General features: G+C 42.0%; 2 protein-coding genes across 2 annotated transcripts; both read right to left on the bottom strand.

Moving 5' to 3' along the window:
- Positions 1–9,799: 9,799 nt before the first annotated feature.
- Positions 9,800–12,716, bottom strand: LOC129815202 (D(1B) dopamine receptor-like). Its single transcript, XM_055868715.1, has one exon. It carries the CDS (start codon positions 12,373–12,375, stop codon positions 10,996–10,998), a length of 1,380 nt encoding a protein of 459 aa, XP_055724690.1. The 5' UTR covers positions 12,376–12,716; the 3' UTR covers positions 9,800–10,995.
- Positions 12,717–15,876: 3,160 nt separating this feature from the next.
- Positions 15,877–23,052, bottom strand: LOC129815201 (proton channel OTOP1-like). Its single transcript, XM_055868714.1, has 6 exons — positions 21,909–23,052; positions 21,456–21,592; positions 20,600–20,658; positions 20,225–20,355; positions 18,283–19,193; positions 15,877–17,997 (listed from the first exon to the last, which is right to left on the bottom strand). The coding sequence occupies exons 1-6, from the start codon at positions 22,285–22,287 to the stop codon at positions 17,827–17,829; spliced, it is 1,788 nt and encodes a 595-aa protein (XP_055724689.1). The 5' UTR covers positions 22,288–23,052; the 3' UTR covers positions 15,877–17,826.
- Positions 23,053–24,055: the final 1,003 nt, after the last annotated feature.

Raw genomic sequence — 24,055 nt, 5'->3', positions numbered from 1 at the left:
AAAGTATGTTTTTTCAATATAGTTTAATTATATTATTTAAATTTATTCGGGACTTTAGACGTGATGCTTTGGAAGAATTGTTTCAAGAAGGAGAGGTTAGCGCCTCACGGCCAGTGTGCTTGCTAATTCAAGAGGGAAATAGTTAGTTCTGGATCCAAAAAAAGACGGTACTTGACAATGGACCCCTTTACAACATTCTGATGGAAGATCAACAAAGATAAGGACCCAATTTGGGATGCTATTTAATATATCTGTCGAGCTGTGCTATCGCTACCGATTACTTGGAATCAATGTTGTTGTGTGTTAGCCATTGCAGTAAGCTAATATAGCGATATATTGTGTTTTCGCTGTAGAACACTTAAAAAATCGGAAATATTGTCTGTATTCACAAGATCTTTGTCTTTCATTTTGCTATACACCATATATATTCTGAAATGTTTTATGATGAGTAATTAGGTTGTTGACGTTGGTGTCTGTATTTACTCTGGCTACTCCCGTGCGATTTCTGACTGTAGCTATGATGGTAGCAGTAATGTAAAACTGATTTATAGCTAAAATATGCACATTTTTTGAACAAAACATAGATTTATTGTGTAACATGTTATAGGACTGTCATCTGAGGTAGTTTTTTCTAGGTTATTTAGGTTGGTTCTAGGTAAGTTAGGTTGGCTTGTGCATGCTACTTGCATCCTACTTGTGCTGTGAAAAATGTCTGTCCTCTTTTTTATTTGGTGGTGAGCTAACATAAATATATGTGGTGTTTTCTCTGTAAAACATTAAAAAAATCGGACATGTTGGCTGGATTGACAAGATGTTTATCTTTCAAATGCTGTATTGGACTTGTTAATGTGTGAAAGTTAAATATTTAAAAACAATAGATTTTGAATTTCGCGCCCTGCACTTGAGCTAGATGTTGTCATAGGTGTACTGGCGTCGGGCTGCAGCCATAAAAGGTTAAAAAGAAAGGAGGACCAAGGCACCTTTCATATAATTACTTAAAATGCCTTTATTAGTACGGCATGTTCAATAGAAACAAAGTTTTTAAAAAACGCCGCGTTTCGGCTAATGGCCTTCGTCAGGGAGTACATCTATTGTTGAGTGGTGTGGCATGCAAGGCTGAAAATATACTAATCACCACTTTTATGTCAATGTGACACTGACATGAGAATATTTTATTTTCAATTATGGCACAAGAGTATGATGTAAAACAACATTAAATAACTGCCAGCCATGTTCTGACTTTTGTACTTTTCTGCTTAAAACCTCTTTGGGAAAGGCGTGCCGCTAGCGGGACACCTCGACAACATCCGGTGAAATTGCAGAGCGTGAAATTCAAACTACAGTATTATAAATATTTAACTTTCATAAAATCCCAAGTGTAATACATCAAAATAAAGCTTAACTTCTTGTTAATCCAGCCACTGTGTCAGATTTCAAAAAGGCTTTACGGCGAAAGCACACCATGTGATTATCTGGGGACAGCGCCCCGCATACAAAACTATGAAAAACATATTTTAACCAGGCAGGTGCGACACGAAAGTCAGAAATAGCGATATAATAAATGCCTTACCTTTGATGATCAATGTTTGATGATCACGAAAGTCCCTCACAGTTTCCGGTCATTTCCTTCCAGCTGGTGTCTAATTAGTACGACTGTTGTGAATGGAGTGTATCGTGGTTAATGGTCAGCATACCCCAGAAGCACAATGATCCCCTAAAACAGGGGTGGACAATTCCAGTCCTCGAGGGCTTGTTTGGTGTCACAGTTTTTCCCCAGGCCCAGCTAACACACCTGACTCCAATAATCACCTAATCATGATCTTCAGTTTAGAATGCAATTTGATTAATCAGCTGTGTTTGCTAGGGATGGAGAAAAAGTGTGACACCAATCAGGCCCTCGAGAACTGGAGTTGCCCACCCCTGCCCTAAAAGGCTTAAGATCAGTGAGCACCTTGCAGGAGGTAATGACACCATATATGACACCATATATTGGAATTTAGAATATAGGCCTGTGACATCATAGAAAACAAGAGGCCAACTCATGATCAATGTAAAACAAGAACCTTCCATTACAACTATAAGAAATAAGGGTCATCCTACATTTCTTCCTTAAAGGTGGTCGCTGACCCTTGACCTTTTGAGGGAGCAACATGCTGTTTGTATTGTGACACCACATCCAACAGGTAGTGTACAATGGTTGTGAATGTGTATGGTCGCAAATGTTTTCATTGTTGATTAGACATTGCTCAATCCATTCAAGCATTTCAAAACATGTTAGTTGAATGATGGTGTTGTGGGAAACGCTAGAGGCCAGGCCATTTCTTTAGACACCTTGCTGGGTTGAGGTTAAAAATGTCAGCAGTCAGATGTATTGAGGATATGACAACTCATTGATGATATGGTCACTCTGTCCAAAACCATGGGATGTACAACAATTTGCAACTGTTTTCAGTCTCGAAGTATACAGCTTCTTTGAGGATGTTTAATGTGCACGACCCACAACAATAGAATATTCCTTAGCAGTGTGTTCAGATGATTTTTTAAATTTTGAAATGTAATGCAGTGTCTTTGAAGGCCTATGAGTTAACTTTGCATTGAATTCTGTCGTTGGCAAAAAATAGATTTTTCGTAGTGGAAATCATCCACAGCATGTATCAGGGTTGTGAGGATGGCTTCCAAATCCTCATGAAGATTTCTGAGCCAAAATTTTGGTGAAGGAACCTATTAAAAAATTCACTGTGTGAGACATTCAATTATTATTATTTTCCTGGGCTTCCCAGTTCCTACCCACAACAAAGCCTAGAGCTAGAAGAGATGTAATGGAGTGGTCCAACTGCCTCTGGGAAAGTGGACGGCAATTTCATACCTTTAATGACCACTGGAAATGCTTGAGTGAATCATGAGGCTTGTAGAGACAGAGAGGAGAGACGCACGGAGAGGTATAAACACTTGAATGAATCACAGTGCAGGGGAGAGGAAAAGCAAAAGGAGAGAGAGAGAAGATGAAGGAATAAGTAAGTGAGGAAACTGACTACAGCCGTCATTCGTTGTGCTGCAGGTCTAACTTTTAACTGTCATGTTCAATCCAGCACCTTTGAATTTCAACAGGTAAATACTTACCATGAGTAACTAAACAAAACATAATAACCCTTTTCTCCAAATAATTAGAAATGTTATTCAAATAATAAGCCAATACAGTGACTACATAAATCTTTGCATGTATATATATATACACACTACATGACCAAAAGTATGTGGTCACCTTGTCGAACATCTCATTCCAAAATCATGGGCATTAATATGGAGTTGGTCCCCCCTTTGCTGTTATAACAGCCTCTACTCTTCTGGGAAGGCTTTCCACTAGATGTTGAAAATTGCTGCAGGGACTTACATCTATTTAGCCACTAGCATTAGTGAGGTCAGGCACTGATGATGTTTGGCGATTAGTTCCAATTCATCCCAAAGGGGTTGAGGTTAGGGCTCTGTGCAAGCCAGTCAAGTTCTTCCACACTGATCTCAACAAAAATGAATGTATGGACCTTGCTTTGTGCACGGGTGCATTGTCATGCTGAAAAAGGAAAGGACCTTCCCCAAACTGTTGCCACAAAGTTGGAAGTACTGTCACGCCCTGGCCTTAGTATTCTTTGTTTTCTTTATTATTTTAGTTAGGTCAGGGTGTGACATGGGTATTTATGTGGGTTTTGTAGTGTCCAGGGTGATTGTAAGGTTTAGGGGGTTTATTTAGAGTAGTTGGGTTTATGTTTAGTATAGTTGTCTAGCTGTGTCTATGTTGTGTGTAGTTGTCTAGGAAAGTCTATGGTTGCCTGAATGGGTTCCCAATTAGAGACAGCTGGTTTCTGTTGTCTCTGATTGGGAGCCATATTTAAGGTAGCCATAGGCTTTAGTTTGTTGTGGGGAATTGTCTATGTTGAACGTTTGTAGCCTGTGTGTGTGCACTACGTTTATAGCTTCACGGTCGTTTGTTGTTTTGTTAGTTTGAAAGTGTTTTGTTTCGTTTTGCCTTCTTCAATAATAAAAGAAGATGGCTTATTTTCCACATGCTGCGTTTTGGTCCGTCTCACTCCCACACGAACGTGACAGAATTCCCCACCAACATCGGATCAAGCAGCGTGTGCAACAACAACAGGACCCACCTACACTGGACTATTGGAATTGGGAGGAAATTCTGGACCGAGAAATACCAGGAGAATATAACCGCCCCAAAGCTGAGCTGGAGGCATCGAAGGCAGAGAGGCGGAGATATGAGGAGGCAGCAAGGAGATGTGGCTGGAAGCCTGAAAAGTCCGTGAGTACTACCCAAAAATGTCTTGGGGGGGGTTAAGAGGTAGTGGGCCAAGGGCAGGTAGGAGACCTGCGCCCACTTCCCAGGCTAACCGTGGACAGCGGGAGTACGGGCAGACGCCGTGTTACGCAGTAGAGCGCACGGTGTCTCCTGTACGGGTGCATAGCCCAGTGCGGGTTATTCCACCTCCCCGCACTGGTAGGGCTAGATTGGGCATTGAGCCAAATGTCATGAAGCCGGCCCTACATATCTGGCCACCAGTACGTCTCCTTGGGCCGGCTTACATGGCACCAGCCTTACGCATGGTGTCCCCGGTTCGCCTACATAGACCGGTGCGGGATATTCCACCTCCCCGCACTGGTCGGGCGACGGGGAGCATTCAACCAGGTAAGGTTGGGCAGGCTCGGTGCTCAAGGGAGCCAGTACGCCTGCACGGTCCGGTATTTCCGGCGCCACCTCCCCGCTCCAGCCTAGTACCACCAGTGCCTACACCACGCACCAGGCTTCCAGTGCGTTTTCAGAGCCCTGTTCCTCCTCCACGCACGCTCCCTATGGTGCGTGTCTCCAGCCCAGTGCCTCCAGTTCCGGCACCACGCACTAAGCCACCTGTGCGTCTCCTGAGTCCTGTACACACTGTTATTTCTCCCCGCACTCGTCCTGAGGTGCGTGCCCTCAGTCCGGTACCACGCACCGGGCATATAGTGCGCTTTGAGAACTCAGTGTGCCCTGTTGTTGTTCCCCGCACTAGCCTGAAGGTGCGTGTCCTTAGCCCGGTACCTCCAATTCCGGCACCACGCACCAGGCCTACAGTGCGTCTCAGCCGGCCAGAGTCTGCCGTCTGCCCAACGGTGACTGAACTGCCCGTCTGTATTGAGCCTTCAAAGCCGCCCGTCTGCCATGAGCCTACAGAGCCTTCCGCCAGACAGGAGCCGCTAGAGCCTTCCGCCAGACAGGAGCCGCTAAAGCCTTCCGCCAGACAGGATCAGTCTGAGCCATCCGTCTCCCCAGCGCCATCTGAGCCATCCGTCTCCCCAGCGCCGTCTGAGCCATCCGTCTGTCCCGAGCCAGTAGAGCCGCCCGTCTGTACAGAGCCGTCAGAGCCGTTAGTCAGTCAGGAGCCGCTAGAGCCATTCGTCAGTCAGGATCTGCCAGAGCCGCCAACCAGACAGGATCTGCCAGAGCCGCCAACCAGACAGGATCTGCCAGAGCCGCCAACCAGACAGGATCTGCCAGAGCCGCCAACCAGACAGGATCTGCCAGAGCCGCCAACCAGACAGGATCTGCCAGAGCCGTCAGTGAGCCATGAGCGTCCAGAGCCGTCAGCCAGCCATGAGCGTCCAGAGCCGTCAGCCAGCCATGAGCGTCCAGAGCCGTCAGCCAGTCATGAGCTGTCCCTCAGCCCAGAGCGGCTATTTATTCAGAACTGCCCCTCAGTCCAGAGCTGTCTCTCTGTCCGGAGCTGCCTTTCAGTCCGGAGTTGCCCCTCTATCCTGAGCTACCTCTCTATCCTGAGCTACCTCTCTATCCTGAGCTACCTCTCTATCCTGAGCTATCCCTCTGTCCTGAGCTATTCCTCTATCCCGGTGCTGCCCCTTGTGTCGATGTTACCCAAAAGATTAAGTGGGGGTAATATGAGGGTGGTCATTTGTAGGGGGAGATATAAGCTGGGATTGACTATGGTGGGGTGGGGACCTCGCCCTGAGCCTGCGCCACCACCGTGGTCAGATGCCCACCCAGACCCACCCCTAGACTTTGTGCTGGTGCGCCCGGAGTTCGCACCTTAAGGGGGGGGGGGCTATGTCACGCCCTGGCCTTAGTATTCTTTGTTTTCTTTATTATTTTAGTTAGGTCAGGGTGTGACATGGGTATTTATGTGGGTTTTGTAGTGTCCAGGGTGATTGTAAGGTTTAGGGGGTTTATTTAGAGTAGTTGGGTTTATGTTTAGTATAGCTGTCTAGCTGTGTCTATGTTGTGTGTAGTTGTCTATGAAAGTCTATGGTTGACTGAATGGGTTCCCAATTAGAGACAGCTGGTTTCTGTTGTCTCTGATTGGGAGCCATATTTAAGGTAGCCATAGGCTTTAGTTTGTTGTGGGGAATTGTCTATGTTGAACGTTTGTAGCCTGTGTGTGTGCACTACGTTTATAGCTTCACGGTCGTTTGTTGTTTTGTTAGTTTGAAAGTGTTTTGTTTCGTTTTGCCTTCTTCAATAATAAAAGAAGATGGCTTATTTTCCACATGCTGCGTTTTGGTCCGTCTCACTCCCACACGATCGTGACAAGTACAGAATCTTCTAGTATGTCATTGTATGCTGTAGCGTTAATTCCCTTCACTGGAACTAAGTGATTAAGTAATTAATGCAAATTAATTACTTAAAAATCATACAATGTGATTTTCTGGATTTTTGTTTTAGATTCCGTCTCTCACAGTTGAAGTGTACCTATGATAACAATTACAGACCTCTACATGCTTTGTAAGTAGGAAAATCTGCAAAATCGGCAGTGTATCAAATACTTGTTCTCCCCACTGTATATATATATATTTCTTTTAACCTTTATTTAAATAGGCAAGTCAGTTAAGAACAAATTCTTATTTACAAGGAAAAAGGAAAAACATTTTTCCTATAGCCTAGAATAAATACATGAGAGACATGGAATCACCTTAGAGTAGACCACTTTCGCAGCTTCAAAATAACTAACATTTTTTTATTTTATAATGAGTGACACAAAGTAATACAGTAACACTTGACATCAAGTTCTTATACATGTGTAGTGCTTAGTCCCCTCCTGTACTCCTGTACTCCCTGTTCACCCACCGCCTGGTATGCCAACTGCTTGGCATCTGACCGTAAGGCGCTACAGAGGGTAGTGCGTATGGCACAGTACATCACTGGTGTCACTGAGAATGCTAACAGTAACAAAATATGGATATTAAGTGTTGAAAGGAAACTAAATATCGCAAAACTGCCTTCTTGAATCATCTACATCCAAGCTAGGTAGAAAACCATATTGTTTTGTATTCTGAATAAACTATCCCTTTAAATATGGTAGAGGATGTGTTTGAAACAAGAACACCTAGGGCTGTATTCAATTCGTAAAGCTGAACCGTTACAGATTCCGTGCTCATTTCCGATTGAGCCAACATATGCAGCTAAAGCGGGAACATTGCCTTTAAATATCATGCACGCTGTAAAGCTGAACTTCCGAGATGTGGATTGAATAGAGCCCTAACCCTCAGATGAACAGAGAGGTTTGAAATAGTTTTTGCATCCAACTTTCTGTTTGCAATGTTTGCAAATGGCTTTGATTTACTTTGCAGTATGTTCAGATATCATCAATTTTATTGAGCTTTCAACCTTTTCATTGGCATGTTGAAAGAGTCATGCAGTAGTTGAGCATCACAACTTATACTTATATCTGTGCACAACATAATTGGTTAAATGGTTTGAATTGATTATGTACACATGGTGCAATGGACATTCAGGAGAATGGACATTTACAAAATGTTCCGAGAAATGTATTGTGTAGATCAAATATGACTGTCAGATAGATTGGAACAGTACATGATATTACGAGTGATCTATTCATTCTATTTCTATCTTCAACATACAGTTACTTAATATACAACCCTGCCATTAATTAAAGGCAACAATCCAATAGTTTCCAATAATACAAAGATCTGTATTAAAATAGGTTAAAAAAAGTAATTACTTTCTGAGATCTGTATTCAAGTAGTCACTTTCTGAAATCTATATTTAAATTGTTTTTAAAAGTATTCCTTTTCTGGTGTAACGGTCCTGACCTGTTTTATGTTGTTTTTTGTATGTGTTTAGGTCAGGGCATGTGTTTTGGGTGGGCAGTCTATGTTATCTGTTTCTATGTTGGTTTTGGTTGCCTGGTATGGCTCTTAATTAGAGGCAGGTGTTTTGCGTTCTCCTCTAATTAAGAGTCATATTTTGGTAGGGTGTTCTCACTGTTTGTTTGTGGGTGATTGTCTTCCGTATCTGTGTTATGTCTTGCACCATACGGGACTGTTCGGTTGTTCGTTTCGTTTCGATGTAGTCTGTTCCTGTCCGTGAGTTTTACGTTTTAGTTAAGTAAGTTCATGTTCAGGTTTTTTCGTCTACGTCGTTTTCTTGTTTTGTAATTTTGAAAGTGTTTTGTTTTTCGTGTTGCCATCGTCGTGTTTAAATAAAAGATGGCTTATTTCCCGAATGCTGCATTTTGGTCTGATGATCCTTCTCTCCTCTCCTCATCTGAGGAAGAGGAGAGCGACAGCCCTTACATCTGGATTTGTATTCAAATAGTTGTAGTCACCTCAAAGTAACTATTTGTTCCCCTGTAAAAATAGTTAATTTCTACACAGCAAACTATAGTTATCCCAGGTCTGAGAGAGAGAGAGAGAGAGAGAGAGAGAGAGAGAGAGAGAGAGAGAGAGAGAGAGAGAGAGAGAGAGAGAGAGAGAGGAGAGAGAGAGAAGAGAGAGAGAGAGAGAGAGAGAGAGAGAGAGAGAGAGAGAGAGAGAGAGAGAGAGAGAGAGAGAGAGAGAGAGAGAGGAGAGAGAGAGAGAGAGAGAGAGAGAGAGAGAGAGAGAGAGAGAGAGAGAGAGAGAGAGAGAGAGAGAGAGAGAGAGAGAGAGAGAGAGAGAGAGAGAGAGAGAGAGAGAGAGAGAGAGAGAGAGAGAGAGAGAGAGAGAGAGAGAGAGAGAGAGAGAGAGAGAGAGAGAGAGAGAGAGAGAGAGAGAGAGAGAGAGAGAGAGAGAGAGAGAGAGAGAGACCCTTGAGCCTGCCTCCGCTTCTTTTCCAAACCTGTCATTGCAGAACATCAAGACCAACTACCTTTCATATCTCCTCAGCACAGGGAGGGAAGGATGAGCTCCAGCACAGTGCTGAGCCCATATGGTTTCATCAAGGCGAGAGTATGGCACACCTCAGAGACAAAATGAGGACAATTCACAGTATAACTAAACTCCGTTTTATGGGAAGGAAAAAGGGACAGCTGAGGACTCAAAAACTCTGCAGATGCACGCTGAGACAAAAGTCTGGAAGATTTCCCTCTGGGTGATTTTGTCTGAGCAAAGTCTGTCTTTTTTAGAAAGGAATTGTACTTCTGACAGTTAAGACATTAATGGTTGGTTGGCCTGTGATGGTGGCATGTCCAACAATTTTGAGACATTGAACAACATAAAGGTGCAACTTTCTTTATTCCTAAATACCAAAAGAGTATTTAAGCTCTAAACTTAAGATAATTATCCATCTACATCGGTGTAGGTCTATTAGCAGTGTCAATTGAAATTATTTCATGGTATTCTCCTTATTAACTAAGAATTAATGAAATTAGAGATTGCAAATATCAAGTACAGCATTGTTTTCTCGCTAGAGACAAAAACAGGAAGCAGTTCCTTGACTAACTACTTGTGACTCTGAGGCTGTCCTAATATGGTCACTGTAGATGTGTCCCTTTTGATTCTACAAGAACCATTAGAATAAACTGGAATCTCTGCTAGATAGCATTTTATTACAAAATGATGACACACTTCACTGTTTGAATGACAGTATACATTCAATATCATTGTCATTTGTACATTATCAAAAGATGGACATTTGCTGAGGTGAAATGTTGGCTACATCCATCTGACCATGGTCCCACTGTGGAGTTTCACACCAAGTTTCTTAAACGTTTATCATTAACTGGCTATGAGGGAGATGCATAAAGTCAATTAACTAAATGGATGGTGTCTGGTGGACTTCCTAATATGTATGCCATACTTTGGTGCATGGAGAAGGTTGGATTTGTGCATCTTGGCCATTTTATCACCAAATAGAAAGGTAGAATAGCACACAGAGAATAGAACATCCGCTAAGTAATAATTAAGCGTATCATACTTAGCAGGTGTTCACCATAATCAGTCAAATTAAAGTTTCCAACAGTTCCTAATTCGTTTTGAAGCGGTGTGGATTTATTATGGGTAAAGTCAAGCAAGCCTGCTCTATGTGCATAATTCGATTGAGAAGGCTTTGTCTAATGTGTGTGGGCAAATGTTCTGCGCAGTTATGTCTGTGTACGAGCAGAGCGGGGAGAGAGAGAGAAAGTAGACAGACGGACAGAGAGACAGAGACGGACACATAGAGAGCAGGATAGATAGAGAAAGAGAGACAGATACACACAGAGAGAGGGGGAGAGAGAGAGAGAACGAGAGAATGATTCAGCACTTTAAATATTTTGGCCTCATTTAAATGAAACACATTACAATCCTGTAACATTTCCCTTGTTTCAAAACTATATTGCACTCTTTCCCAGAATAAATAAGGCGTTTTAAACAACTGCATGTGATGAACGTGCGTGGTTACACTGCCTTGTAAGGCTTTGCTCCTTTTCCATAGTCTGTATAAGTCTGGCACGCTGTCATTGAGCGTGATAATGATAAGCAGTATAATATCTGAACTCAATAATGGGTACCTCACCGCAAATAGAGCCCACTGTGTCAATAAGAGCAACTGGTTGCATTACACCTGCTGCTCCGAATACATAGAACTTAGAAGCCATAACCTTAGTATAAATTAATAAATATAGACTTTTCTTATGTAATAAGACACCAAATTACGTCACTTTTCAGCATGGGACAACAACACCACATCTCAAATATCTGATTAAAGCAATACATCCTTTTACGCACGAGGTGTTACAAGTGTATTCAATGTAAACCATTGGGGGTGAATGGTGTCATCCTGTCGAGGCTAATATCTGCCTCACAGTCTTCCAAGTCACAAACAGAGTCGGTGACATTTTCATTGTTGTGAGATGACTGTGATATCCTGTCAAACGTGTCCTCGTGCTCAATGCATTCCACTACGTTGGGGATCATATTGACGTAGGCATTCACGATTTCTTTGTGGACAAGGGTGTCCTGGTTATAAGAGACCAGCTCGTTGCTAATGTTTACAGTTTCAACGGGTGTTCTGGAGCAGAAATTACGACAACCCAGCAGACTGGCAAATGCTTTTCTGAACTCTGCGTTAAAAGCGTAAATAATAGGATTCATGGATGAATTCGTCCAGCCGAACCAAACAAAAACGTCAAAAGTTGTCTCGCTCACGCAAGGGAGACCTGCGTCTTTGTCAGTCGGTGGTTTATCACAAAATGGAACTATGCAGTTCAAAATAAAGAAAGGTAACCAACAACACACAAAGACGCCCATAATGATCGATAACGTTTTTAAAACTTTGGTTTCCCTTTTAATAGATGTTTTCAAGGTATTGTGGTGTTGGCACTCGAGTCTGTTGTTGGTCCTGCAACTTGTCGCGTGCTCCGCCGCGCGCTCTAGGGAAGCTATCCTCCTGATTTGGATCTGAGCAATCCGATATATTCTCGTGTATGTCACAATCATAATTGCTACGGGTATGTAGAAACTTATTAAAGATGAAGATATGGCGTATTCTCTGTTGAGGCTAGAGTCACAGTTTTCTTCTACTTTGCCCAAGGAGGCGTTATGGACTCCAACTATTTCGTCTTCGCTGGCTTTGTGCCAGTTCAGTTGGACTGGTATGAATGAAATGAGTACAGACAACGTCCACGTGACGCTTATCATAACGAAGGCAACTCGTTGGGTCATTTTTCTCTCGTACCGGAACGGACTTGATATGGCCCAGTATCTATCCACGCTGATAATGCAGAGGTTGAGGATGGACGCAGTTGAGCACATGATATCAAAAGCCACCCAGTAATTACAAAAAGTACCGAACGGCCAATACCCCGCCACCTCGGCCACAGCTTTCCATGGCATCACCAGAACTGCAACGAATAAATCCGACACAGCCAAAGAAACGATGAAAATGTTGGTCACTTTACTTCGCAGGTGCCGAATTCGGAGTACGGCGGAGCACACCATAATGTTTCCCAGTAGTGTCCACAGGATGAGCAGGGAGAGCAAACAGCCCGTCACTGTCCGGATAACCAATTCCTTTCCGCCGTTGGATGTTGCCTCCGATTCGGTCGAGTTCCACATAATCTCCCCAAGAGGTAACGGGATGGAGTGGCTCTCGTGCACTGAGAGGTATTTCGCGGGGTTCTCCATGTGTCCTCCTCAAGTGGATAGCCAGTCCATGGCTTCATGCGCGTCTGGGGACACAGTAGTAACCAACTCACGGGGCTCTGTCGTCTCCTCAACTGCCATTCTATTTGAAATAATATACAAACGAAAGATTTGAGATTGCTTAGTGAATTTGCAACAAACGTGTTGCGTCAACGCTGAGCAGAACTGGGCGTTCGGTGCGCGAAATCCCCAAAATTGAAACGCGTCGCTCATTGGCGACGGGATGCTATTACCTCTCGTGTCGTCTGACCTTCCTGGCCAAAGTAAGGCAGCCGCACTGAAACTGTTGGTCGGAGATATTTTGAGTTCGTGAGTGTTTTGAGAAGGGAGGGAGTCCCCTGAGCCAACGCGCATACACGCACTTGTACCCACACACATACATCGGTTGTGGAAACACGCACTTGCACCCCATCACAGTGATGTGAATAAATGTATGTGTTAAATTACAAACTATAACCTCATTCAAGGATGGAGGATCTACTTGTCTAGGTAGAAAGCTAACAATGAGCATTCTATTTGATTTATAGTTTTCACCCTCATAGCCTACTCCAGTTGTGGGCTTCTATTCTATATAAAAAAAACAGTCACGGGTCCTTCAAAAGCAACCATTTAATTAGCAAACATTAAGACTGATTGCAATTTTTTATTAATGTTTTATATAATCTACACTTTTCTATAAACAGTGAACAAATTATAGAGCATTTTATTGCTGTGGGGAAAATTAATCACTACTGTATATCAAGTGGTGCTGTCCGTGGTGCTGAAATTGCGCTCGGAACAACTGTCCCCCAGGAATGCGATTTTTATGCACGACACTATGTTTGAGAATGAAGTCTTCTTTTGTGGCTGAAATTATATTGTTAATAGACGTTTTCTGTGTTAAAATAAACATTGCACGTGAGGAAGTTTTGCATTTATAAAGGTCATCACTAGCCTACGTTGTGAGCAATTGAGCAAGCTCTCAAATTATGCACGCGTTTGGAATGAGCGTGGAATGTTTTCAGTTTAATTTCAATTTCAGGTTTCTGCAGACTGCAGCAGGTAGGCCAGAATAACATCCTAGGTGAGTCACTCTCACAATCGTTACGTGTACGTATAGACACAATAACACAATTCGCTTTAACATCTGCATGTGCAGTATATCCTCTTGGCAGTTTCCGGCATTTAAACGTCACATTTATTTTTAGATGCGTCGAAAACATGCCTGTCAAATCGTTTTGACGCACCATCAAAATAACCTCTGTGTCCTGCCAAATTCAATCGAGTACAATCTAGGCTATGTTATGTTAAATTCTGACATTATTTACTGATTTTATTCATGAAATATCGTGTCTATGGTCATCTTTCTTTTTAACTGACTTGCACCTTCCCTGAATAGTGAGTAAGCGTTTATATAGCGTATATACAAATGCATTTGTTCGACTCTATCCTCTACCTTGTAGGCATACAAAGTCATCAGTGACAAAGATTTATACAAATTGTAAATTAAAATGTCTACTATTTAAAATAGGCTAGCATATGCGAATAGTCTAATATAAAGCATGAAATACATTCAGATAATACCCTGCATTTGAAATTGATCGACGTTATAATTCCGATCATTAATAGGCTATATGGGTATAATTTGTCAAATATTTGGGGAATATAGTCACAAACGGTTTGGAATAATTTGGGAATTCCATTTCAACAAACGATGGGACTAGACTATATGACAAAAATGGGTAAAGTTTACTTTGGCTGACCTTTATTGAAGAGTTGAATATAGCAACCTCTGAATTGGGCAACAACCTTTGCAACGTATCTCATTCTGATGGGTTTTTTATGCACTAACGCATAGTCTGCTAGAAAGGTAACATTTGTCGCCACCAGGTGGCCATTGTGGCGAGCTAACGCATCAAGGCGGTATCTCAGCAACTACAATTAAGGAATGGTAAGCAAATTCAAATAATTAGCAGTATAAACTGAGATTGGGGTTGTGAGCTGTATATTGTCTGACTTCTAGACAAATTGATTCTTCTTGTCAAAATATGGTTTCAACTCTAGGCACTTGTGGTGAGAGAAGATGATTTGAACTATGATATAGGCCTACGCTCTGGTGAAGGCCCAGAGTGAAGTTATGAACTTTCTGCTATCGAATGAGAGAGACCAGGAGCCCATACAAACAGTGGGCCTACATCTATAATGTGTTTTATGTGAGCAATGTCTTCACTGTTTATGTGAGTCATGTCTTCAACTTCATTGAAGATAATAGCCCTAATAGCCCTTGAAAATTAAATACAGGAATAGCTAATTTACACAAGTATTCACACCCCTGAGTCAATGCACGTTAGAATCACCTTTGGCAGGATTTACAGCTGTGAGTTGTTTTGGGTAAGACTCTAAGAGCTTTGCACACCTGGATTGTACAATTCTTGCCCATTATTATTTTCAAGTTATTTCAAGCTCTGTCAAATTGGTTGTTGATCATTGCTAGACAACCATTTTTAAGTATTTCCATAGATTTTCAATCTGATTTAAATCAACACTTTTACTAGGCCACTCAGGAACATTCAATGTTATCTTGGTAAGCAATTGCAATGTATTTGGCCTTATATTTTATATTATTGTATTACTGAAAGGTCAATTCATCTCCCAGTGTCTGGTGGAAAGCATACTGAACCAGGTTTTCCTCTCGTATTTTGCCTGTGTTTAGCTCCATTGCATTTATTGTTTATCCTGAAACACTCCCCTGTCCTTACCGTTTGCAAGCATACCCATAACATGATGCCGCCACCACTATGCTTGAAAATATGGCAGAGTAGTACTCAGTAATGTGTTGTATTGGATTTGCCCCAAACATATTCAGGACAAAATGTGAATTGATTTGCCACATTTGTTTTCCAGTATTACTTTAGTGCCTTGTTGTAAACAGGATGCATTTTTAGGAATAGTTTTACTCTTTATAGGCTTCCTTCTTTTCACTCTGTCAATTAGGTTAGTATTGTGGAGTAACTACAATTTGTTTTGATTTATCCTCAGTTTTTTCCTACCAGTCATTAAACTCTGTAACTGTTTTAAAGTCGCCATTGGCCTCATGATGAAATCCTTCCTCTCCGGCAACTGAGTTAGGAAGGACTCCTGTATCTTTGTAGTGACTGGGTGTATTGAGTCACCATCCAAAGTGTAATTAATAACTTCACCATGCTCAAAGGGATATTCAATATCTGCTTTTTTATTTTTTACCCTTATACCAATAGGTGCCCTTATTTGTGAGGCATTGGAAAACCTCCCTGGTCTTTGTGGTTGAACTTGTGTTTGAAATTCACTGCTCAAATGAGGGACCTTACAGATGATTATATGTGTGGGGTGCAGAGACAAGGTAGTCATTAAAACAATTATGTTAAACACTATTAAACACCATGCAACTTGTTAAGCACATTTTTACTCCTTAACTTATTTAGACTTGCCATAACATAGGGGTTGAATACTTATTGACTCAAGACATTTCAGATTTTCATTTTTTATTAATTAGTAAAAATGTCAAAAAACATAATTCCACTTGACATTGTTTCAAACTCAGGCTGTAACACAACAAAATGTGCAAAAAGTCAAGATGTGTGAATACTTTGAAGGCACTGTATAACTATGTTCTGACCCCCTGGCCATCCGCTTAAGAAAATAAATTGTGCCGAGGCTGAATAAATAATGATTGACCCCTGACCTACAGTATGAATTTAAGTTAACTTAAAATATTTGTCATAATTTCACAATCATTTTTATCACAGAGGCTATGTAGGCTACAGTAGCTTTAATCTAGTACATTCAGATATGTACACAGAGGATGTGGTATTGGTACAGGTTTACCAATAAGCATTGACCACAGATTGGCACATACAACTGAGAACAATGTACAGTAGTTACCACCAATGTAGAACTCTGTTTTTTGATATTCCACCACAGCCTCAATATGTTGTTCTACATTTAACTATGCAGTAGCGCTACATTTGAGTAATTCCTCACAACATAAATCAACCACTTCACACGATATGATTCTTTTCAATGCTCACTTTTCAAAACGACATCAATCAAGATAAATGGTTCAGATTCAGAATTGTTTCAGTTTGAACAAACATATTTGCTTTTTGGAAAATGAATGCCAGTCAATGCTGTATATGCTGTACATCTGTGCAAATATTGGATTGTTTCCCTTTTCAATAACATAACAACAGGCCCATCCTTCAGCTGTCTACCAAAAAAGTGGTGTCTGCTTTGTGTGAACGCAGCAAATTGGCTGGTTCCACCAGGCTAAGCTTAATATGAGTCCAGGGGAAGAATCAGTGTGGATTGTGGGAACCTCCACATACACCACGCTGTTTGTTTTTTTAGTCAAATATTGTTCCATAATTGAAATTGTTAAATATATTTTATAAAACCACATCTGTATTGTTTAGGTACATTAGTACAAAATCTAAAAGGAAAGTATTGCCAACAGTCCAATGAACGTTTGCGAGAGATTGTGAGAACTACAGTCCAATACTACACAGAAGAGCATTCAAAGTCTAGTGCTGGCTTACTGTATACTACAGTACATGTAGGACTCTAGACTGTCACCAGCCAAGTAGTTCAAGTGTCTGACACAGCAGTGTTTTGAGTTTCCTGTGTTTTCTTCTGACCAATGAGAACATCCTAAAAATGTCAGAACAAAAAAAAACATTTATGGCTTTTCAAATCATAGTACAGTTCTTTAGTGACATTAAATAACCAAAGCGAGAGCTGCTTTGGCTTCTTAATGATGTTGGAGTAGCATACTGCTGTGAACACAGTGGTTGATTTGAAAAAGGAATGTGGTATGGCACTTTGCTTGGTATAATCATGTTATGCCCTCATAATGCATTCCCACATAGCCTGGCTTACATCTGTTCTAGACCAAAACATTGAACTATTTACATATGCGTCCAATAACACTTGACTTCAACGACACTAGGATGAAAATCATAGGACAAACCCAAACACTTACGATAGACCTAAATCTAAATGTCATTTTATCTTTTTAGTGCAGTAACACACAACAAAGTGATATCAGACCTGGGGATAAATACTATTTGAAATAATTCAAATACTTTGCACGTTTTGCCAGCTCAATCATGCAAAGCTAAAGTATTTGAAATATCCTGAAATACTATTTGAACCCAAGGTCTCATATCAATGTCATTTGTTGTTTAGACCAGGTGCTATAAAATGCTTGTAAAGATGCATCGCTAGAAGGGACATCTTATCTAGTATAAGCCCCCTAAAGTGACAAATGTGTTTTCATGCTTGTTTGGAAGTCAAAGTACATGACAAGACGGCCTCCTGAATGGTTGACCTGTATTGCTATTAATTGCCTATATGGAGCCCTTGGTGACAAGTGTTCTTGTGCATGTTGCCTTGTCTCGTTGGTCCCTCTTCGTCTTGTCACACTCTCCGGAACACTTCGAAGAGGCAGGCCACAGAGTGCATGCGGTAGAAGAGGGTAATCGGCATGGCGAAGTTGAGAACTGTGGTCCATGTGGTGAAGCCAAATGTCTCCTCCTCTAGGCCGTTGTCATACTGGGGTCTGCAGCCAAAGGCAGGAAGGATCCAGAGCTGCAGTAAGGAAACACCAAATAAGGTTAAACTTGACTTGGTATTGTTTTTTTGTGTGGTAAATGCATGTTGTATTTCATAAACTCCTAGCTGCGCAATATATTTCCCAACTTGGACATTGAATGAAAGGTAAATAGTAAAAGTAGCTAGTAGGGTAAGAAAAGGGGGCGAATCATACAGTATGTGTGCTTGAGAGCTAGCTATACCCTATGACAATAACACCACTGCTGACTATTATCAATAAATAAATCATAATAAATAATAAGTAAAGAACAGCAAGCTTACTGAGATGTTGCACATGAAAAGGAAGACGGCGATGTTCTTCAGGATCTGACTCTTCTTGCTCGGGGTCACCTCCACGTTGTTTTCCACCTGACGGGGCACTTCCAAATGTTTCTGTGGGCACCCATTCACCTGTCCACTCTCCTTCTGCACATTCTCCAGCGTGACGCAGCCGTTGTCCGGATTCTCGTACGCCTGGTTGATGATTCCGTTGTTGGGTGGAGACAAGGAGGAGGTCATGGATAATATCTCTGGCGCAGGCCCCGCCACCTCAGCGTCCTCCCTCTCAGCGTCCTCCCGCTGGCGGTAGAGGGACTCAATGATGAACAGGTTCTGGATGTACTTCTCCAGGATGCTGAGCAGCGAGTATATCAGGTTGGTCCAGCGGTAGCTCGGGCTGCTGCGTGAGGCTGACACGGCCACCACGCTGCACCAGGAAATGAACCAGGAGCCCACCGACGAACCAAACAGGAGCTCTGTGTCCAGCTTCCGCGAAGGGTTCTTGGTGGTGTCCATGGGCATGGGGTCGGCACGGTAGATGAGCAGACCCGTGACCCCGGCCGAGCACATGAGCACCAGCATGACGATGCCGTAGTAGTAGAAAATTGCAATGGTTGACTCCCGGATGTCCAGCGACTCTTCCACGTGGATGATGTATACCACCAGTACGCCGATGGTGCTGGCCAGGGCAGCGAGACCCAGGATGGGGCCGACTACCAGCCCCTGGGTCTTGGTAGCCAGCCGTTTCCGGTTGTGCTGGAGGTCAATGGTGCGCCCTATGTTCTTCCACATGACGAAGAGCATTACCGAGACAAAGATGTGGTACTCGATGTTGAAGGGATAAAGGTAGTAGAGGCCGTTGACGAACACGGAGCAGGCACTGATAGTGCAATTACAATGAGGTTCCATATCCACTGAAACACACATTAAAAAACAAAATATTGTGTCAATTTCAAGCCCAGTGCATTCCACTTCTGCCACCATATGTAAATGTATGTACTTTACAAAACAGAGACCTCCAATTTGTGTATACAAGTATACTACACAGAGGTTATAAACTCTCAAGTTATTCAAATATTTATGGCAATAAGGTATATTTCAATGTTTTTTGCATGAGGCTAGTTGTTTTCTTTGGGTCTTATGTAACAGAATTAAACAATCCTATGCCATCAGTCTAAAGCAACAAGGGTGGTAGGAAGGGAATTTAGAGTCTAGTTATTTACCAAATGAACTGACCTTGTGCTGTTTGGGCCTCACAGCTCAATGTCCTAGTCATTTCAGCTATGACAATCTTCATGTAGCAGTGGGTGGTGTGATCAATATCAGCACAAACTGCTCTTCACACGTGTGATGAGAATATCAGATTGGTGGACCAAGTGTATCAACCAACTTTCTCAACACCAATAAACACAATTCAGCACAATGGACTAAAATTACTTTCAGTTTTTCCTCAAAATAATGCTTTCCATGTTGAAGTCCTACCATTTCCTAGTGCTGCCCTCTAAAGACAGCTTCTTAACTCAACCCTGTACCTCTGCCTACTGTACTCACTACCCCCACTCCTCCCAAAAAGGTACCACTATGGTGGTGCTCCATAGGGAACACAGTCAGCCTCACAATCAGACTGATATGAAGGGGCCGGTGGAGCAGCCCTGGCTTAAGATGTATCAGTCACTGTAATTGCAATGCCCTTGGGAGCAGCCTGGCCTGGGACAATGGCGTCTGAGGTAACGCGAACTGGAGTGCGGGTGTTCGGGGCCAGCAACCGTGCGTGTGTCGTGAAACCTTAAAGAGTAGACGTTCAACACAAACAAGATCTGCTGGACTGCCTAATCCATCCCCTCCCCTTCAACCCCCCTCCAGCCGTCTTTCATCCAATTAAGTGAGCTTCTCGAGTGAACTATTGTCCTTTTTTCAAGCAGCCACTCGACCCTGGTCCCCTTACCCATGGTGAGGTTTTCAAAGCCCAGGGCAGTCAGCCTTGTGTTGTGGTGGTTTAGCAAGTGAGTGGCCTCAGACATCACACCGCTGCACCACAGCAGCAGGTTGGTGAAGACTGCATGGATGACGCCAAACCTGACGGCAAACATCCATGAATCAAAATAGAAATTGATTGTCACAATAGTCGTTGTTGGTTAGATAAATAATAGGCTGTAGATTCAACTTTGTGAGTACAATAGTTATAACAGGATAAATAAACTCATCAACTGTTTTATTAAACTGAAAAATGTACATGAGGATAACCTAAACATACAATAGGCCTGAGGCTCACATGGCTTGTGACAATCTCAAAATACAGATTTATTATATTTCACAATACCTTTCAAAGGTCTCAAAGGACTTGATGACGTCTTTGATGTGAAACCAAAGGAAATGCACCTAAAACAAAACTCTAATTAACATTTGTACCAAACTAGCACTGACAAGACACTCACTATATCAGTCTAAAAAACGTTTCTGGTGAAGGCTTTCATTTGGACTGTGAAAATGAATCCCCAGAATGTGAGAACATATCAAATGACCTCTCGACTGAAGGATTACCTCCGCCTGCACTATGTTTTACTCCAATAACATGGACAATGACAGGATTATTTTGTACAGACAACTCTTTTTCTTGCCTGAGAAACAAAGTGTACATTATTCCACTTCAAGATAAAGCTCTATACATTACCTGCTTAAGTGGTATTTTGATACCTTTACTGCATTTCTTTTGAACAGAGCTGCCAGCTTACCTACAATGTTAACACTTTACATATTTAAGAAAATGTATAAGGGGTTTTACATGGTAAGTAAGTTGTTAATTCTTACTTTATACATCTAAAATAAATAGTTAAAATATGTACATTATAATTGAAGGCTCTAATAATAAATTGGTTTAAACTGTGTGCTTGTCATTTAGCTGCTTGCCAAATTCTGAGGTTATGGCTGCACTGTCAATAATAACAGTAATATCAATAACAGGACATCCATATATAATAAGCACATTATTAAGCAAGCTCAAAAATAACACATGTTTTACTTATGTGTTATAACTGTTTATTACAGATTTATATACCATCTATAAATATAATAATCCGTTTAGAAATTACAAACCACTTTATAACTCCTTGTAAGTATAGGCCATATCATAATGAAAAGCGTTATCAAATCAACATAGAATGGGGGTTGTATCTTACCTGTGCTATTGTGTGAGTTGCGTGGATGATGGGGTATACCACGAGAACAGCCGACAGGCATGATCGATAGCCCACAAAATATCCAATATTGAAGGCATCCATGATCAACGAGAGAAGCGCAAGAAGAGTTAAACCACCTATAATCAATGAAACATTCGTTGTTAAGAGGTTGCATTGAAACGAAAAAGTATGCAAAAATATCCTTTAATTGCTTTTGATGTTAATTCAATGTTTGCTTGTTTCTCCTCCAAAGTTTTATAAACCAAAAACAAATATTTTTGGAAAAGTCCCATCAGTTACTTGAGAAGCATTTAACTATACAAAACATTGAAAATCCTTTAATACCATATTATTCTTATTATGGATTGATTACAGCCTCGAGATTTACATTCACAACACCATTTTACACACTGGAAACCTAATCTTCCAAATATGACCGTGCGTCATCTGTACCTTTTATCCAGGAGGTAGTAGCATGCGCATCCTTTTCTGCCTGTAAGTTACTCTGCATGCCTCTCCTCACGATGTACCACATCATCCATAGCAGCTGGACGATTATGAGGGTCGTGATAAACGACAGCAGGTGCTCTTCCTTCACGGATGCGCCATTGTTCCCAATAACCAGCATCAAGGACACGCCGATCAAAAGTAAATTAGTCCCATACTGGCCGCTCAGAATCTCCGCATTCTTCTGCGGATAGTCCTCAGTCAAACTGACTTTCAACTTGGTGAATATTTCACCCTCTTGCTCTGAGCTGGAGGACAAGGTGGAGGAACTGTGACAGTCTACCTTATTTAAACACATACTATGAAGGCCACCGTGCTCAGCCATGGCGCCTAAATATATAACATTTGAGTCCGAAAGGAAGAGCAATGTCAACACTGTGTGCAGTAAGTAAATTTGTGAAAAGGCCAAGTGCTCAACCTGTAGCAATAAGGTCGGGACGCAAATGGATACGAATTTTGCCAACTGCAAGTTGATTCAGTCCAAAGACGGTCTCACTTGTTTCATGCTTTCATTCAGTGTCCAGCTTTACTAATATGGTGGGTTTGACCTATTATTGTCATCCTGGACCATTTAGATGAAATTACTTTATATCACCTTATATAACCGCATGCTGGGTGAATTCAGAGGAATAGATTGAATTCCAGCCATCGGCGACCTACATCCGTAGTCCAGTTGAACCCGCCATACATTTTTATTTTTTGCGAAATTGGTGAACTAAAAGTGCCTATCATTCACATAATCTACTTGATCATGTAATAGCTTAATCTCCAAAAAAGCTTTTTCTTCCACGGATCCTGGTTTCCATGGTCGTTGCCGACTAGCACTGGTCTCAATCTGGAAGTATCTACATGCGACCTCTCGCTATCAGGATACGAATATCGCATAGAAAAGACAAGTCTAGACGCACACAAGTCCCATTGTGTTCTGATTGTGATCAGATCTGGTTGACCACAGGACGTGGGTGGATAGTCTGCGTATTTCTCCTCAGTCTGGATGCAAACAGGCTACCGAAAGCGCATACAGCGCGCGATTTCATCAGATCTCTGCCCACAAGTCTCCAGAAAACGTGTGTTATGGGAGCGAGAGGCACCTTCCCTTTTATTATGGGACACTCTTTTCACAGTATTTTGCCTGGTGGGAGGTACTATATGTCACGGTGGGCGTGGGTTTCAAAGTGCGATACACGTCCACGCTCAACCTATAACCCTCCTCCTGTAGCATGGTTACAAGTCGTTTTAGCTAACATTACCCTCCTTGCCACTCCTGTCATTTGCCAAAAAGTTAGTCCTGGTCATTTACCATGTCTTTGGCAAATGACATGGAGTACAACGAGTGGAATAAAATTGCTGAACAGCAGACTGCAACCAGGTTTCTCTGCCTGTGACCACAAAGCACATTGCATGTTACATGACCTACAGCAAGGTCAAGCAAGTTAATTAATGTTTTGGACTACAAAAAACGAATGATTTAGAATCACAGTTATCACAAGCCTCAAAGAAATCAGGAGCTGCCTCCACTACTCCATGTCACGATCGTGTGGCGGATTGATGGACCAAAATGCAGCAGTTGGAAAATAAGCCATCTTCTTTTATTATACCACGAAGATGAACAAGACACAAAAACACTTTAACAAAACAAGAAAACAACAAAACGACCGTGAAGCTACAAACGTTGTGCACATACAAACAGGCTACAAACGTTCTTACATAGACAATTACCCACAACCAATGAGAGCCTATGGCTACCCTAAATAAGGCTCCCAATCAGAGACAACCGAAATCAGCTGTCTCTAATTGGGAACTCATTCAGGTAACCATAGACTCTCCTAGATAACTAACCAACATAGACAACGCTAGACATATACACTCAACACAAAACCATATACTCCACCCCATAACCCCTTTACCAAATAAACACCCAAAACCAACAAAAACATAAACATTCCCCATGTCACACCCTGACCTAACTAAAATAATAAAGAAAACAAAGAATAATAAGGCCAGGGCGTGACATAACCCCCCCCTTGAGGCGCGAACTCCGGGCGCACCATACACAGTCTAAGGGAGGGTCTGGGTGGGCTCCCCTCCACGGT

The sequence above is a fragment of the Salvelinus fontinalis genome, chromosome 18, assembly GCF_029448725.1.
Source record: "Salvelinus fontinalis isolate EN_2023a chromosome 18, ASM2944872v1, whole genome shotgun sequence".
Lineage (NCBI taxonomy): Eukaryota > Metazoa > Chordata > Actinopteri > Salmoniformes > Salmonidae > Salvelinus > Salvelinus fontinalis.
Note: the sequence above shows the minus strand (reverse complement) of the source record. Positions and strands in the feature narration are given on the sequence as shown.

Bases quoted from the DNA above. Each gene is read 5' to 3' on its own strand.
- LOC129815201 (XM_055868714.1), bottom strand. From the start codon at position 22,287: ATGGCTGAGCACGGTGGCCTTCATAGTATGTGTTTAAATAAGGTAGAC. The intron at 20,659-21,455 runs GTAAGATACAAC...GTTTTGTTTTAG, and splicing joins CAACTCACACAATAGCACAG to GTGCATTTCCTTTGGTTTCA. The intron at 17,998-18,282 runs GTAAGCTTGCTG...TCCTTACTGCAG, and splicing joins TTTTCATGTGCAACATCTCA to CTCTGGATCCTTCCTGCCTT.
- LOC129815202 (XM_055868715.1), bottom strand. From the start codon at position 12,375: ATGGAGAACCCCGCGAAATACCTCTCAGTGCACGAGAGCCACTCCATC.